The sequence below is a fragment of the Babylonia areolata genome, chromosome 10, assembly GCF_041734735.1.
Source record: "Babylonia areolata isolate BAREFJ2019XMU chromosome 10, ASM4173473v1, whole genome shotgun sequence".
NCBI classification, from domain to species: Eukaryota; Metazoa; Mollusca; class Gastropoda; order Neogastropoda; family Buccinidae; genus Babylonia; species Babylonia areolata.
The window spans coordinates 13,362,925-13,380,138 of record NC_134885.1 but is presented as its reverse complement, the minus strand read 5'-3'; the positions used below and the strand labels follow the sequence as shown (position 1 = coordinate 13,380,138).

General features: G+C 43.7%; 1 protein-coding gene across 4 annotated transcripts in view; it reads right to left on the bottom strand.

Annotated features, from left to right (window-relative positions):
* The window catches only part of LOC143286799 (retinoic acid receptor gamma-like), a 110,291-nt gene that overhangs the window by 22,711 nt on the left and 70,366 nt on the right, over nt 1-17,214 (bottom strand). For all 4 annotated transcript variants that reach the window (XM_076594589.1, XM_076594591.1, XM_076594592.1 and 1 more), the window contains exons 2-3: nt 5,930-6,653; nt 2,741-2,882 (exon numbers count right to left, since the gene is read on the bottom strand). In XM_076594589.1, coding sequence (XP_076450704.1) covers nt 2,741-2,882; nt 5,930-6,653 — 866 coding nt within the window. The remainder of the gene's footprint in view (nt 1-2,740; nt 2,883-5,929; nt 6,654-17,214) is intronic.

The following is a 17,214-nucleotide window of genomic DNA, read 5'->3' as shown; positions in this document are numbered from 1 at the left end:
TAACAACTACTTGTGCCACTGTATGGGCATGCTAAGTGCACGTTTATCTTGTTGTTCAGCACATTACCACCCTCACTACAAAACTGACACTACTCCATGCCAGTCGTCATCATTTGAATGAGAAATTACTGTAGCGGTTGAACACGTCTGGCAAAAGTGAGGGAGAGAGCAGTTCACTCCATCTCCACTCAGCATCTCTGTCATTTGAACGACAAGTTAAACAGAGGAAAAGAGCACTCTATCCCAGATTACAGCTGTATCATTCAAATGATGAATCACTTTTCTGTTTCTCTTCACCAGTTTTAACAACTGTGTTGTTGTTTTCTTGTTTTTTCTGTCATTTTGCCCCCAAGAAAACACAACAGACAATCCATGAATGTCAGTCCAGTGCATCTGCTGTTGTGTTCACTGCTTGTTGTCCTGTCTGTCAGCCTGCTGAGCGCTGTGTGTGTCTGGCACCCACATGCAACAGTCCTGCAGGCGGCACAGGTGTGTGTGTGTGTTGTGTGTTGTGTGTGTGTGTGTGTGTGTGTTGTGTGTGTGTGTTTGTGTGTGTGTGTTGTGTGTGTGTGTGTGTGTGTGTGTTGTGTGTGTGTGTGTGTGTGTGTGTGTGTGTGTGTTGTGTTGTGTTGTGTTGTGTTGTGTTGTGTTGTGTGTGTGTGTGTGTGTGTGTGTGTTGTGTGTTGTGTATGTGTGTGTGTGTGTGTGTGTGTGTGTGTGTGTGTGTGTGTGTGTGTGTGTGTGTGTGTGTGTGTGTGTGTGTGTGCAATGGGGTCTGGGCCTGTGAGAGAGACGGAGGAATCTCTTCTTCTTCTTCCCCTCTTTCTCCATCCCCTCTTCCTTCTATTTCATTCTTTCCTCCCCTCTCAATTTTTCTCTTCTTCTGCCTTCCTAGACTGCAACTCCCACATTCACTAACACAGACATGGGTGGGCATTGATGTGTATGACCATTTTTACCCTGCTGTATGAAGTCAGCAGCCATACTGTGTTACTTAAAGTGGGGATGTGCATGCTGGCTATATTTTTGTTTCCCTGCTGATATTCATTATGGCATCTTTAAGTGCAATATTTGGTCTTCTGCATGCATATACAGACAAACTGGGTTCAGGCACTGGCAGATCTGCACATCTATTCACCCAGGAGAGGAAAAATCTCCGCCATAAACCCACTAGGTGTTGCGACTGAGATTTGAACCCAGGACACCCAGATTGAAAGTCGAATGCTTCAACCACTTAGCTGTTAGGCCCGTCAGTGAGAGAGAAACGAAGAGAAAGACTGCACCACGTCAGACTGGAGGAAGCCATCCGTGGTGGTCTGCTGTTTAGACAGTAAGCAACGCCACAAAGCTGGTGAAAGACAGCGCCATTCAGGGCCTTCCCTTCCATCTCTTTTGTTATTATTGTTTCTACATTCTTTCCTTATTCTTTTTCTTTCTTTTTTTAAAATTTAATTTTGAGTGTACAATTTTTTTTTTCTTTTCTTGTTTTTCTTGTTATTTTCTTCTTCATTTCATTTTTCTTCTTATCTCCCCCACCCTCCACCCCAACACACACACACACACAAGCCCTGTTTCCCTTCCTTTTTCTTTATTTCATTCCCTTCTTTCTTTCCCACTCTCTCACTTTCTTTCTGTCCCTCCTGCTCTTCTTTTCCCTTTCTTCTTCCTGTGTCATTTCTTTTCATGTCAGAGGGGGATGAGGGGATGGGGATCATTCCCACTCAGCACATGTGTTTTTGTGTTTTTTACAGTCAAGCTGAACTTTGCCTGAACTTAACAACCATCCCCTACCACCAGACTGCAGATGTCTTGGCTGGCTTATGTGTCCTGTCCTTTTCAGATCTTCCTTTTCTGCTCCCGGACAGACATACAGTCCCTCCCCATATTTCACCCCGTTCCTCACTGCTGTGAAGGTACCTCACTGCTGTGAAGGTACGTTATGTAGGCATGACCCCCATAAACTTGTGTTGCTGAGTGAATGTTTGCATACAGGAGCTGACAGCGGTGTGGGTGATGACAAATATGGACAGATGACATAAAAGAGAGAGAGAGAGAGACAGAGACAGAGACAGAGACAGAGTTTTTTTCCTGGTGGTAAAAGCCTGTCACAGTGTAATCATCACAGTTCAGCAGTTTGGAATTTTCAGGGGTGAATGGGGGATGGGTTCTGCTCAATGTAACTATCAATTCAAAAACTGATTTAAAAAAACAACAACATTCACACACATATCACAATCACACAGCATGTGCATGTGCGCACACACAACCACACACACACACACACACACACATACCTATTACCTAAACAATACAAAATGCACACACACACACACACACACACACCTACACAATACAAACTGAAACTCACACAAACACATACACACACCCATACCTAAACAATACAAAATTCACACACACAAACACACACATGCACACATACTTAAACAATACAAACTGAAACCCACAAACAAACACATACACACACCCATACCTAAACAATGAAAATTCACACACACACATACAACCTGGAAGAGAGGCAGATGAAGAGGAGGAGACCAAGAGGCTGAGAAAGAAGACACTTACAATCAAGTCACGAACACACAGACACATTAATCATCACACACAACTCAACATTAACCCAGAAAGAAGACTTACAAGTCACAAACACACAGACACATTAATCATCACACACAACTGAACATTAACCCACAACATGCTCTGCTGTGGTGGACAGATCTACCTTTTTTCGACATCCCCAGTGCTATACATTTCTGGTAGCGACAGTAGCCGCACATGTTTCGCTTTTCTCCTGTCACGTCACAGTTGTTGGAGCGTGCACAGACATAGGACACGCCCCTCTTGAGAGAGCGACGGAAGAATCCCTGCACACCCACACACCACAGTTGTGTTTTGTTTTTCCCTGACTTGGGTTTGTCTTTCTTTCTTTGTCTTTGTGTTTGACAGAATTGTGCACAGTAAAATAATACTAGCTGCGAGGAGAAAAAAGAGAACAAGACATATGGTGGAGATACAGGAAGCAGAACTGAGAGACAGAGGAAAGAGAGGAATTGGAACTGGAATGGTTTATTCACAATCAGGCCACAGCCCATTGTGAAGGGGGTATACGTGAACATAATACAACTCAATGAAAATACATAAACAAATAAGCATTAATATAGACAACAAAAAGTACACTGTATCCAAGTAAATATATTGACAACAAACAGTACATTATAACTGCTTTACGAAATAACAATTTCTCTTAATTTGAAAGCTTATATATAAGAATACCAAAAAATTATGCACGTCACTGGTATTGTTCGATGACATTGACAAATTCAACTTCAACAGACCGGGATGTTTGTCATACTTAGGTTTTATAAACATTTGACGTATACAGAGGGAGAGAGGGAGACAGAGACTGGGGGAGGATGGGGGGCTACTGAGAGATAGAGGGAGAGAGGGAGATATTCAGAGAGACAAAAGAGACTGGGGGAGAGATGGGGGGCTACTGAGAGATAGAGGGAGAGAGGGAGATATTCAGAGAGACAGAGAGACTGGGGGAGAGATGGGGGGCTACTCAGAGATAGAGGGAGAGAGGGAGATATTCAGAGAGACAGAGAGACTGGGGGAGAGATGGGGGGCTACCCAGAGATAGAAGGAGAGATGGAGATATTCAGAGACAGAGAGATGGGGGAGAGATGGGGGGCTACCCAGAGATAGAGGGAGATATTCAGAGACACAAAGAGACTGGGGGAGGGATGGGGGGCTACTCAGAGATAGAGGGGGAGAGGGAGATATTCAGAGAGAGACTGGGGGAGAGATGGGGGCCACTCAGAGATAGAGGGGGAGAGGGAGATATTCAGAGAGAGAGAGATTGTGGGGGGATGGGGGGGGGGGGCTACTCAGAGATAGAGGGAGAGAGGGAGATATTCAGAGAGACAGAGATTGTGGGAGGGGTGGGGGGCTACTCAGAGATACAGGGAGAGAGGGAGATATCCAGAGACACAGAGAGAGGGAGGGCACAAAGTCAGAAAAGGGGGATACTCAGGGAAACAGAGTGAGAGAGAGGGAGAGAGAGAGAGGGAGCAAGGGAGGGAGAGAACAAGAGAGAGAGAGAGAGAACTAGAGAGACAGAGAGAGAGAGCAAGAGAAAGAGGAGCAAAGGAGAGAGAGAGCGGGAGAGCGGGACAAAAGAGAGAGAGGAGCAAAGGAGAGAGAGAGAGCGGGAGAGAGGGACACAAGAGAGAGAGGAGCAAAGGAGAGAGAGAGCGGGACAAAAGAGAGAGAGGAGCAAAGGAGAGAGAGAGAGCGGGAGAGAGGGACAAAAGAGAGAGAGGAGCAAAGGAGAGAGAGAGAGCGGGAGAGCGGGACAAAAGAGAGAGAGGAGCAAAGGAGAGAGAGAGCGGGACAAAAGAGAGAGAGGAGCAAAGGAGAGAGAGAGAGCGGGAGAGAGGGACAAAAGAGAGAGAGGAGCAAAGGAGAGAGAGAGAGCGGGAGAGCGGGACAAAAGAGAGAGAGGAGCAAAGGAGAGAGAGAGAGGGACAAAAGAGAGAGAGGAGCAAAGGAGAGAGAGAGAGCGGGAGAGAGGGACAAAAGAGAGAGAGGAGCAAAGGAGAGAGAGAGCGGGAGAGAGAGAGGGACAAAAGAGAGAGAGGAGCAAGGGTGAGAGAGAGTGGGAGAGAGAGACAAAAGAGAGAGAGGAGCAAGGGTGAGAGAGAGTGGGAGAGAGAGACAAAAGAGAGAGAGGAGCAAGGGAGAGAGAGAGAGGGAGAGAGAGACAAAAGAGAGAGAGGAGCAAGGGTGAGAGAGAGTGGGAGAGAGAGACAAAAGAGAGAGAGGAGCAAGGGTGAGAGAGAGCGGGAGAGAGAGAGGGACAAAAGAGAGAGAGGAGCAAGGGAGAGAGAGAGCGGGAGAGAGAGAGGGACAAAAGAGAGAGAGGAGCAAGGGTGAGAAAGAGACAAAAGAGAGAGAGAAGCAAGGGAGAGAGAGAGAGAGAGAGAGTGAGAGACAGAGAGAGCAAGGGGTAGAGTTCAACAGCTTCACTGTAAGTTACTCAAAGCTCCAGCCTGAATGATGCCAAGAGCAGTACCTGTGACATTTCAGAGAACGCAGAAGACCTACTGATGCACAGGGCAGGGAGGGCTGGCACGGATCATGACGGAATATGGGGCAGAAAAAACACCAAACAAAACCAACACACAACAAAAGGCAAGCACTTCTTCACTCAGGTGTGTGAAGCACAGGGCAGAGGAAACAAACAATTCCAGCAAACAAACAAACAAAAAAAGGCAAAGACGTCTTCACCAATGTGTGATAAAGATCTACTGTCGTGAAAAGCAGGGAAGAGCGCTGTCATCTGTTGTGATGGACGGGCACAATAGCCAAATGGTTAAAGCGTTGGACTTTCATTCTGAGGGTCAAGGGTTTGAATCTTGGAAACGGTGCCTGGCTGGTAAAGGGTGGATATTTTTCCGATCTCCCAGGTCAACATATGTGCAGACCTGCTAGTGCCTGAACCCCCGTCGTGTGTATATGCAAGCAGATCAAATACGCACGTTAAAGATCCTGTAATCCATGTCAGCATTCGGTGGGTTATGGAAACAAGAGCATACCCAGCATGCACACCCCTGAAAACAGAGTACAGGTGCTTACATGGCGGGGAAAAAACAGTCATACACGTAAAAGCCCACCAGTGTACATATGAGTGAACTTGGAATTGCAGCTCACGAACCAAGAAGATTGTCATGAAATACGGGACAGAAAAAATACAAACAAACAAACAAAAAGTAACAAACAAGCAATAAAAAGCATAATGACAAATTACAAGAGGTATAGAGCATGAGCATTATTTTCCCAGTCTTGAGAATGCAGACTGTGTCATCATTCTGACAATGATGGACTACCAAGCATTGATTCCACACAGTACCTTGCAGGCTTCACAGGTGTTGAGGCCGTAGTGGAAGCCGGACGCCTTGTCCAGGCAGATCTTGCAGGGTGGCAGCAGACTGCCGGACACGGTTTTTCCTGGCGATGCTGGCCGCCCTGCCTGCAGGCCCAGGTGGGGCTTGGACTGTCGGCACTGCGGCGACCCCGGAAATGAGGAATCCTCCTCGCACTTGATGGTCACCGGCGGTGACAGTGGCGAGGCCTCCGGGGTCACAGGCTTGGCAGGGGACGGGGTGAAGGTGAAGGCCGCCGGCGGGGAGGCAGCAAAGTGGGTGGAGGGTGAGGGGGTGAAGGAGGAGGTGGAGGGGGAGGGGGCGTGGGACAGCGAGGACAGGGAGGGGGGGGAGGGGACGAAGGTGGACACAGGGGACGGCGATGACATGAAGGTGCCGGTGGTTGTGGCGGGGACAAAGCCGCTGGGTGATGGGACCTGGCTGACCGGCGTCGGGGGATAGAACGCTCTGGAGGAGGTAGGGGGCGCTGCAGAACACTGCAGCGACAGCAGGAACCCCTCGCCTGAAGGCAGACCGCCAAACGGGGAGGACTCACGAGGTCCGGAACTGTCTGGTGACCTGGCTGGCTGGCCCGCGGTTAGGAAACTGTCTGGCGTGGTTTGATGACGGCATGGCGGCGACAGCACAGAGACCTCACCAACAGTCACTGCCTCATCTTGAGAGCATATGTTGGTGATATCCTTCATTCTTCTGCACACACACACACAGCCATGGTCAATGCAAAGCTCAGTGCGCATACATGCTTCTTTTTTTTTTTTTGCATGTGTGTGTGTAACTGAGTGAGAGAGTGGAAAGTGAGTGAGTGAGTATAACAGAGACAGAGACAGAGAGACAGAGAGAGTGAGTTGCCTGCATGTGATAATATGTTCAGTTGTTTACTGTCTGTTCATGCACACACATGCATGGACACACAATAATTATGTACATTATGTGTGTGTGTATGTGTGTGTGTGTGCATGGGCGTGCATGTGTGTGTGTGTGTGTGTGTGTGTGTGCACATGCGCTATTTCTTTTCCCAAACAACACGTGTGAACGTTAAGAAAACAACGCAAAAAAGAAAACAACACAAAAATATGTGAAACACCACACCTGTTCCATTTTCTGACCCTGAAAACCACCAGCAAACCACACAACACTGGAAACGCTCAAACTGACAGCAGTGTTCCCCTCATTCCATCCACCACCATTTGAACACACGCCTCTCCTTTCTCCCTCATCTGCACACTGTGTGTGTGAAACGTCCCTTCAAGACACACTGAAAAGAACCCCTCGGCCGCCTTTTCATGCAAAGTGTGAATTTATTGTGTGTGTGTGTGTGTGTGTGTGACACTTTCTTGGGTAAAGGTGGAGGAGTGGGGGAGAATGATCACACAAGAAAGCAAAGCCCTGCACACGCTAGTCGACAGCCACTCATGCATGAAATGAGGAGTTATATACTTTGCATTAATCCACTCAGTCAACATCTTCCCCAGCTCTGGAATTCTCAATGTCTGCTTCCTGTGTTTCATGGTCTTGCTCTTTTATTAGTAACAATCATGCCATATTCGCACTTCAAGTCTAGCTCTTCTATCTGCAATAATTATGTCATATTTGATAATCAAATCTTTTTTCTTTTCTTTTTGTGTCGAGGGGTGGAGGTTGGGGGAGGGGGTAAATCTTTGTTAACCCTTCCAGTCTGGTTTTGTGTTGATTCTCTACATTTTATCTGTATCATTGTGGAGTTTTGTGAATAAGTATTCAATCTCTTTTGGGGATTTCACTTTCATGACTTAGGCGTTGGTGTGTGTGTGTGTGAGCGTGTCTGTTTGTATATATGTGTGTGTGTATAACCAATGTAAAAATTATCTTTAGTGTAGGCTTGGAAGTAGGCTCAATACAGCTTTCAAAATGTTTATGAATGCACTGAGCGAGACGTTCCTGCTGACCCGGTTTAAGATCACAGCATGGTTCCCACTCCATGCTTTTTTTGTTTTGTTTTGCTTAAAAAAAAAAAATCATTATAAGGAGCTGGTACTTTCAAGGACATGTTTGCAAACCTCCTGCATGACCTCCTTGTCCTGTTTTCTGACACTTCAGAACCACTTTTCTTGCACCACAGTCTGCTACAGCTCACGGCAGTTATATTCTGTCATGTATGATTTGACGCAAAGTACTGACGAAATTGATTGATTGATTGATATGGATCCTTATACAGTGCCTACCATCGGTCAGAGACCAAGCTCTAAGCGCCTAACAAACACGGGGTCATTTGCACAACAGGCTGCCTACCTGGGTAGAGCCAACTGATGGCTGCCACTGGGCGCTCATCATTCGTTTCCTGTGTCATTCAATCAGGGTTCAGGCAACCACACATACACAGTCAGACAAACATGTAACATTTTACGTGCATGACCGTTTTGTTTATTTACCCTGCCATTTCGGCAGCCATACTCCATTTTCGAGGTGTGCATGCTGGGTATGTTCTTGTTTCCATAATCCACTGAACGCCGACATGGATTACAGGATCTTTAACGTGTGTATTTCATCTTCTGCTTGCGTCCATTTGTCTCATACACAGTCACTTCCCTCTGTCCCCTTGTCACCAGGTTTTTAGCTGACGTCGTTTCTCTACACTCTGCAACTTCACCCCTCTCAAGTCATTTTTCTCACTTTTTTATTCGACTTTATAAATGTCAGGAGAATGATAGTAATCATGTAGGCTCACTTTGTGTACATACTAAAGTAAACTCAAAAATGTTCATGTTTGGTTGGTTGTTGTCATGGTTGTAGTGGTGGGGTGGCTGAAGCTGTTGTTGTTGTTGCTGCTGTGTGTGTGTGTGTGTGTGTGTGCGTGTGTGTGTCCAAATAACCTTACACCCTTTATTCAAACATATGGATATGCTATGCAGAAGTAAACATTTGCACCCTGCTGTTGTTGATGTGGTATTTTTTCCCCAATAGGACACTGAATCAATTTGCACTGATCACTGAACATCATAAATGTGTGCACAGCCCCATTATACCCATATCTAAACAAAAAAAGACAGCAAAAAAACCAAAAAAACCCGACAAGTTCATGAAAGGACGGTATGGACAATGGCTCTCTCTGCTTCACATGCAATGTTAATAAAAACCCACAACAGCAGCACCAGTATCACCATAAATCCTGCTTTCTAAAACGAACTGTTATCAAAGACGCCGTGAGGAAATCAAACGAAGAGCCAGCACCACAACTCAGATGATCAATTCTGAGGATTTACAGCAACAGCTAGCTGTTCAATAATACCCTGGCAACACACCCTTGCTTTTGCTTTTTTCAATAATGATTTCATGTAGTCATCTCTTTGTCGCGTGTAGGATTTCTGTTGAGTGCTGCACTTCATTTTCTACTGGGTTTAATGTGGTCTCCTCTTACATCCTTTATTGTTTGACACAACTGAAGCCACAGCATAAGCAGTTCATGCTGTGAAAATTATTGTCAGGCAGTAACGTTTCAACATAATATGCCAGTGTCCAATATTTCTTCTTTTCAGATTTTCTGTAGACGTTTCTGATGATGAAGCCCCACGTCATATCTGAAATATCAAACTCACTCATGATTTGTCTGCCACCTTTTGTATTTAATACGGTATGTGCTGCTCAACTGACGCGACTGCTACTACATCCCTAATGCTTACGGAAGCTGGCACTTTTCTATTTTTTGTTTTACTTATTTACAAATCGAATCATGTTGCTTATGGACCAGATGACCATAAAAAGGCCTTTTCATGGCTGTTGTTTATTAGGAATCAACTTAATAACAGAGGAATGGTTTAAAGCACTCCCTGTTTTCCTCAAAGGTTGAGGCATTGTTATTTGTATAGCATAAAAGCAGGGGTTTTATATCAATAAACACAGATGGCAACAGTTTCTTGTTTCTGTTCTCCTGGTTACACACATCGACAAAATGTCAGCACACAGCCCAGTTCAGTTCTGTGGCTGACATTTTCCGGATGTGTGGAAACGTACATATTTATGGACACACATAATTCACTTCCATCCCACCTACCCAAATAATTAAGTGCGTACCTCTATACACAGCTATACAGAACATAATCATGGGGATGGCTGAAAAGAAAACATTGATGCAAACGTGCCTGTGCTATGTTTGTAAACACACAAACACGGATACATGAATGGGCAGGGTTCGTTCAAACGCTACCACCACCACACAAGCTCGCACGCCCCTGCACTTTCTAGAAGAGGTGAATGAGAGACTCACTGCGCCAGGTTTTGTGCGAACTGAAAATGAGCAGTTTCTTATCCATCATTATGTACTTGATATCATTTTCTAAAAATGAAAATAAAACTCCAAACCAAAAAGACTTGCCACAATTACTCAAAAAACAAAACAAAAACAACTCAAAACCAAAAAGAGAAACAAAATAACACGTCTGTTGGTCACTATAACCAACATCACACACACACACACACACACACCAACTTGCAGCCTGTATCTAAAATCCACAAACCGTTGCCATGTCTTGTTAGGAGCCTTATGTGTTCAAACACCTCATAATGACTCCTCCCTCACTCCCTCCCTACCTCTCTACCCCCTCCCCACCCATGTCCTGTCACCTATAATTCCCATCTCAGCACACTGCTGGCTGCTCATTAGCGGCTGCTCAAGGTTGTCCACATGTTGGACTGGGGCCGTATTCAAGAGAACATCGTGCCTGAGGGTAAATGTGTACCTGCGGGTAATCTGCCTGAGGCAAGGCAAATTGCCCGAGGGTAAGGAATATCCAGTATTCATGAACACAAGAGTCTACCAGCGTGTCTACAAACCTGAAGGCAATTTACCCCTACTGCCTGCCAGGGGTGACTGCCCAGAAGCAGAGGTAAATATGGCGGATTCTTTTGCAGCATTTTTCTTTCTTTTTTTAAAGGGAAAACAGGTGTGCTTTACGGATAGCAGTATTCACGTGACTTCCAGAGACCTAGCTGTGACCGATTTTTTTCTTTCCTCCTTTAATCACATCCCAGCAAGCCTTAATTAACGGATCCCATGCCATTAACAGAATTAACTGCCATGTCTGTTCCACGCAATGCAGATCAAAAGATGGTGATGAAAGGTTAATTCCGTGCAGCAGCTGAAATATTTGCCCACCCCCGAAGAAAAGGCAAAAAGTAAAGACCCAATTAACAAGGAAAGGAAAGAAATACAATAAAAATCTCCCATCAACACCATGACCATGAACTAGATCTCTGAGAGAAAAAAAATCAAAGCAATCAAAGTGTACAAAAGAAGAAACTAAGATCTTCAGAAGCTAGAAAATGAAAAAAAACCAAGAAACTAAAAACTTCAGAAGCTAGAAAATACACTCAATAAATAATAATCCCCTGCTGAATGTGTTTCGACAATTCTCTTTCCACAGCCATCAACGCCATCCATCTCTGGAGTATCTTGCAACCACAGAGTGGCAGTGATTTAAAAAAATAATGAAGGAAAAAAAAAGAAGAAAGAAGTATGTATTTCATATCAAAAAGGGAATGGCTTCACTCGTTGTGGACAAGGAGAACAGGAAAATCCAGCAGACCGAGAGATAAGACCAAATTGTAACAACCCCAACACTGTGCTCTGTTTCTCTTCCCTTCAGACGGGGGAGGGGGGGGGGGGGATGTATGTGATTGTGATCGCAGCAAGCGATGGCTGTTTCATCCCTTTGGGGAAACATCCAACTTGCCATCCCTGGTGGCCAGAAATGCACAAAATGCCTCCAACACACGACAAAAACAAAAAACACAACAACAACAACAAAAAAAAAGAAAAAAAAAAAGAAATGTTTTGTTTGTTTGTTCCTTACTGATTCTACTTCATGAGTTTTATCTTATTTTATTCTTTTTTTTTTCTCTCTCTCTCTCCTTTTTTTCTTTTTGGTCTCATATTGATTTTAAGTCTTTTCTTTTCCCACCCTCACCCTGCTGCACCATATTTTTTACTGACTCTGTTACATGAGTCTATCTTCTTCTCTTTCTTTCTCTCTCTGTCTCTCTTTTTCATGTATTGATTCCACTGCCCAAGTCTTCCTTTTCTATTGTCCTCCACAACAGTCCTCCCCGGACCAGCACTCTCAATCTGTGGCAGCCTCTTCAGCCCCGTTGTTGGAAGCCAGCAAAGCGTGATGAGCAGGCAAGGGGGCCCGAGGGCGAGCACTGGGAAAGCAGGAAGAGAGGGTGGGGGTGGGGCTGAGGTAAGTGCGTAACAGGAAAGTGCACAACAAAGGAGAGAGTATAACAAAGGGCGTATGGGGGAGAGAAAGTGTGTTATCAAGTAAAAGTCGGTGCGTGTGCGTGTGTGTTTGTTTGTGCGTGTGTGTGTGTCTGTGTGTGTGTGTGTGTGTGTGTGTGTAATAAATGGAAAATGTGATAGGGCAAGTACTTAACAGGAAAGTGTATTACAAAGGAAAGAGTATAACAGAGCAAGTGGAGGGGAAAGTGTATTACAAAATAAAGTGTGTGTGTGTGTGTGTGTGTGTGTGTGTGTGTGTGTGTGTGTGTGTGTGTGTGTGACAAATGAAGAAGGTGATGAGTAAAGTGTGTTAACAGGAAAGTCTTATTTAATAATAAAATAAAAAAAAGGGAAAGAGTGTAACAAACAGAAGGCTTAGGGTGGGTAGGCAGAGTAAATTTACAAAGTAGAGTTGGTCATAAAGGGAACTGGTGGAAGGGGAAAGTGTATCACAAAATAAGGTGTGTCACAAAATAAAGTGTGTCACAAAATGGAAGAGGTGATGGGGACAGTGTGTGACCGGAAGGCGTATTACAAAGGAAAGTGTGTCACAAACAGAAGAGGTCATGGTGGTGTGGGGTGGGGTGTGGAACTGTCAGTGTATTACAAAGCAAAGTGTATAACAAACAGACGAGGTGGGGGGTAGGTGGGGTGGAACTGTTAAGTGTATTACAAAGCAAAGTGTATAACAGACGATGTGGGGGGTACGTGGGGTGGAACTGTTAAGTGTATTACAAAGCAAAGTGTATAACAAACAGACCAGGTGGGGGGTACGTGGGGTGGAACTGTTAAGTGTATTACAAAGCAAAGTGTATAACAAACAGACGATGTGGGGGGTACGTGGGGTGGAACTGTTAAGTGTATTACAAAGCAAAGTGTATAACAAACAGACCAGGTGGGGGGTACGTGGGGTGGAACTGTTAAGTGTATTACAAAGCAAAGTGTATAACAAACAGACCAGGTGGGGGGCGGGTGGGGGGTTAAGTGTATTACAAAGCAAAGTGTATAACAATGAAACAGGTGGGGTGAGGGGAAGTGTGCAACAGTAAAGTGTAAATCACATGGAAGAGGTGGTAGGGAATATATATGTTCAGAATATCTATCTATTCATCGAAAAAAGGAGCAAGTATTGATCCCGAATGGTGGTGTATTTGGAGTGGCCATACTAAAAATGAGGTGGGTGCAGGGGGGTTGGGGTATGGGCAGTGTGGGAATGTGTGTGTGTGTGTGTGTGTGTGCGTGTGTGTGTGTGTGTGTGTATTTTGTGTGCCAGTGTGTGTGTGTATGTATGTTTTAAACACAAAAACCCAATACAGAATCTTGCAATAAATATTTCATGACTGTTGGCAGCCGTCTAATTAACATAACACTCCCTCTTCTTAAAAAAAATTTAATCAACGCAAATTACAATTGCTTGTTTGCTCATTTATAGCCAGAAGTATAAAATTTCATGAATTCATTCATTTATTTATCATTTGCATTTCTCCCTTTACAAATGCTTCTACTACTTTTGTTTGTTCATTTATTAACACAAATATGTAGAAAAAAAAATCACATGTTTGTCATTTGCAAAAAAAAGTGTCAAAAATTTTATTCCATCAGATTCGTTTAGCCTTCTCAACAGTACCAAATGTTGTAGTACCACATCAGTAACGTTATCCAAGCTTTTGTCTGTCAAGTCTGTCACTGAAAGATCAGTACGGCACCTTCCTTGATTACGCATTGGAAAGAACATAATCCATACCATGGAAATGAGATATTATCGCGAGAAACTAAACGCTGCGTACAATGATGTTATCACCAAAGGAACAAGTGCACCGAGCCATCATGCAGCACACTGGACCATATGAAAGTCTGCTGACATCAGTTCCAAGAAAAGAAAGCTTTGCTGGTTAATGGCCACGTAACAGGATACAGCGTAACAGGATACAGCGGCACTGCTAAAGCAGTAACACAGTGTCCTCCAAGGAACTTTTGAGGGAGAGAGACGGATGAGAAAACAGGAAAACAGCAAGTACTAACAACGTTGCAAAATGGACGGGAAATGGACAAGAGAAACCATTTGCAGAGATCCAGGCTTTGACACATAACTCGCTGGGATGGAGGGATCTGGTGAACAGTCTTTCTGTGCAGTGTCCCAGTGACTGTTAACATCGTTAAAGGTGGAGGAGAAGAAGAAGAAGGAGATGAAGAAGAAGGAGAAGATGAAGAAGAAGAAGGATATGAAGAAGAAAAAGATTGACTGACTGACTGAATCTTTAATGGGTAAAGAATTAAGTGCAGAAAAGGCCTTTTTACAAATCTGCCCATTTAACAACACAAAACATAAAAATAAAGAACGACACAAAACATAGAAATAAAGAAATAAAAATGAAATAAAATAATTAGAATGATGAATAAGAATAGTAACTCGAATAGTCTATTAAAGGTAACAAAGCGATGAAAAGAACAACTGGTACATTACATGTATGTATGTAATCACACACACACACACACACACAATTATAAAACAAGCAAACAAAGACATACATACACATTCATGCCCACACACTCAAACACACACAAACACACACACGCACTTACTGTTCATTTGCTAGCACGATCACACATACATTCAATTTTTCATTCATCATGGCATGGCAGCTAGTGGACTGAGTACAAGCAAGCATTTGCAAAAGACCGTGAGCAGGTTAATCAAAAGTATCAAATAGAAATATTCTTATGTTAGTTTTAAAGGGAGATATGGCTGGAATTTGACAACATGTCTTTGGAAGCATGTTCCATTCTATGCTTCCATTAAATGAGAGACTCATCTTAAATAAATCAATTTTAGGCTTTGGGACAATAGCTCTGTCTGATTTACGTTGGAACTGGAAACAAAATAATGATTTTAAATATTGTGGGCATGTGTTATGAACAATCTTTTGCATAAGAATCAATGTGTTATATCTAATAAGTAGATGAACAGGTAATATTTGAAGTTCTTTGTAAATATTGTGCACAGAAGAAGAAGAAGAAGAAGAAGAAGATGAAGGAAGAGAAGAAGAAGAAGAAGAGGATGAAGAAAAAGATGAAGAAGGAGACTGAGAGGAAGATGAAGGAGAAGGAGAAGAAGAAGAAGGAAAAGAAGATGAAGGAGAAGAAGAAGGAAAAGAAGATGAAGGAGAAGAAGAAGAAGGAAAAGGAGAAGAAGAAGATGAAGGAGAAGGAGAAGAAGGAGGAGGAGGAGGAGGAGAAGCTGCAGCAGCCACGGTACCAGTATAAAGCCCACAATGAATGAAGGCAGCATCTGGGCAACAAAGCCAAGAAAAGTTATTGAAGTGAACAGGGTAATCAACTACAAAACAACCACAACACCACCAACCCCCCCCCCCCCAAAAAAAAACAAAAACAAAAAAAACCAAAAAAAAACCACCCATGCATAAAACTATCATGTGAGAGGATCTTTGGAAAATGTATACATATGTGCGTTCACACAGCGCTAACAGAGTACAATATGTGCATTCAAAGAGCTCAAAAGAGGAAAGAGAGAGGGGAGTGGGGTGGGAGGAGGTCGTATTGAGTTTCATGGACAGCAAGGAAACAATGATGAGAAAAAAATGATGGAGATGGATAAGCAAGGAAAAAAACAATACAAATCACACACACACACACACACACACACACACACAGAGAGAGAGAGAGAGAGAGAGAGAGAGAGAGAGAGAGAGAGAGACCGACAGACAGAGAGAGGGAGAGACAGACAGACAGATAGATACAGAGAGAGAGGGAGGGAGGGAGGGAGAGACAGACAGACAGACAGAGAGAGAGTGAGAGAGAGAGAGAGAGAGAGAGAGAGAGAGAGAGAGAGAGAGACCGACAGACAGAGAGAGGGAGAGACCGACAGACAGATAGATACAGAGAGAGAGAGAGAGGGAGGGTGAGAAGTGAGATGGTAAGCAAGAGGAGATCATGCTCAGGAGAAACATTATGAAGCATATGAATTCATCAAAAGGTGGGTTACGTGTTACAACAACAACAAAAAAAAAAAGAAAAAAAAGAAAAAAAAAGAAAAAAAGAAGACAACCTGTAATCAATTCCATTGGTTGACAATGATGAATGTGTTTATCCCCTGAGGATGAAGAAGAGTGTTTGTCCCTTGTGGCAAATCAAATAAGTTCATATCTTTTTTCAATTATTTTTTTTTTTAATTTCAGACCTGAATGAGTATTTGTTTCTCTTCCAAAGCAAGACAAGACAAGTAAATGACGGTAACATGGAACATGCACAGCTTCAGGGCAAAAAAAGATTCCATACATATATATATATATATATATATATATATATATATATATATGTAGAGAGAGAGAGAGAGAGAGAGAGAGAGAGAGAGAGCTGAGTTGAATAAAAAGTCTTAAAATATTACTTCTTGTTGTACATGTATGTATTTTTGAGAATACAATTTTGTTTGTTTTGTAATGACTGATGCTGGTGTTTTTATCACCTGGCTGATGATACTGGTCAGAGTAAGGGGTCCAAGCTGTCTCCCACACACACAATGCAGCCAGCCTCCCTGCTGCATTCAAATGACACACAGCAGAAACGAACAGCATGACCAATAAGGCAAATGTGCTATTTGTGGATCTTGTCTTCAGGCTCCTGTTACAGTCTAAATGCTCTGATCCACAATTAGGCATTACCACCTCTCTCTCTCTTTTCCCCTGTCTGTACATACAGACAAACACAAATATAGATCCCCTTTTGAGGAACAAAATGGCATACATGAGCGTTCAAAAGAGACTTTTGATCTCACATCCTCGCTCCTAACGACCACCTCCCACCCCCAACCACCCCTCTCATCCCCCCTCTCCACCCTCTCTACCCCAGGTGCATCAGTCTGTGAGACTGAAAGTTAAACCAAGAATGTTTTCTCATGCTTCCTCCACTTTTTCATGGAAAATGAAGACATCTAAGCATTTCTGTCCCTGTCAGCCAGTCACACTCTCTCTCTTGATATATATA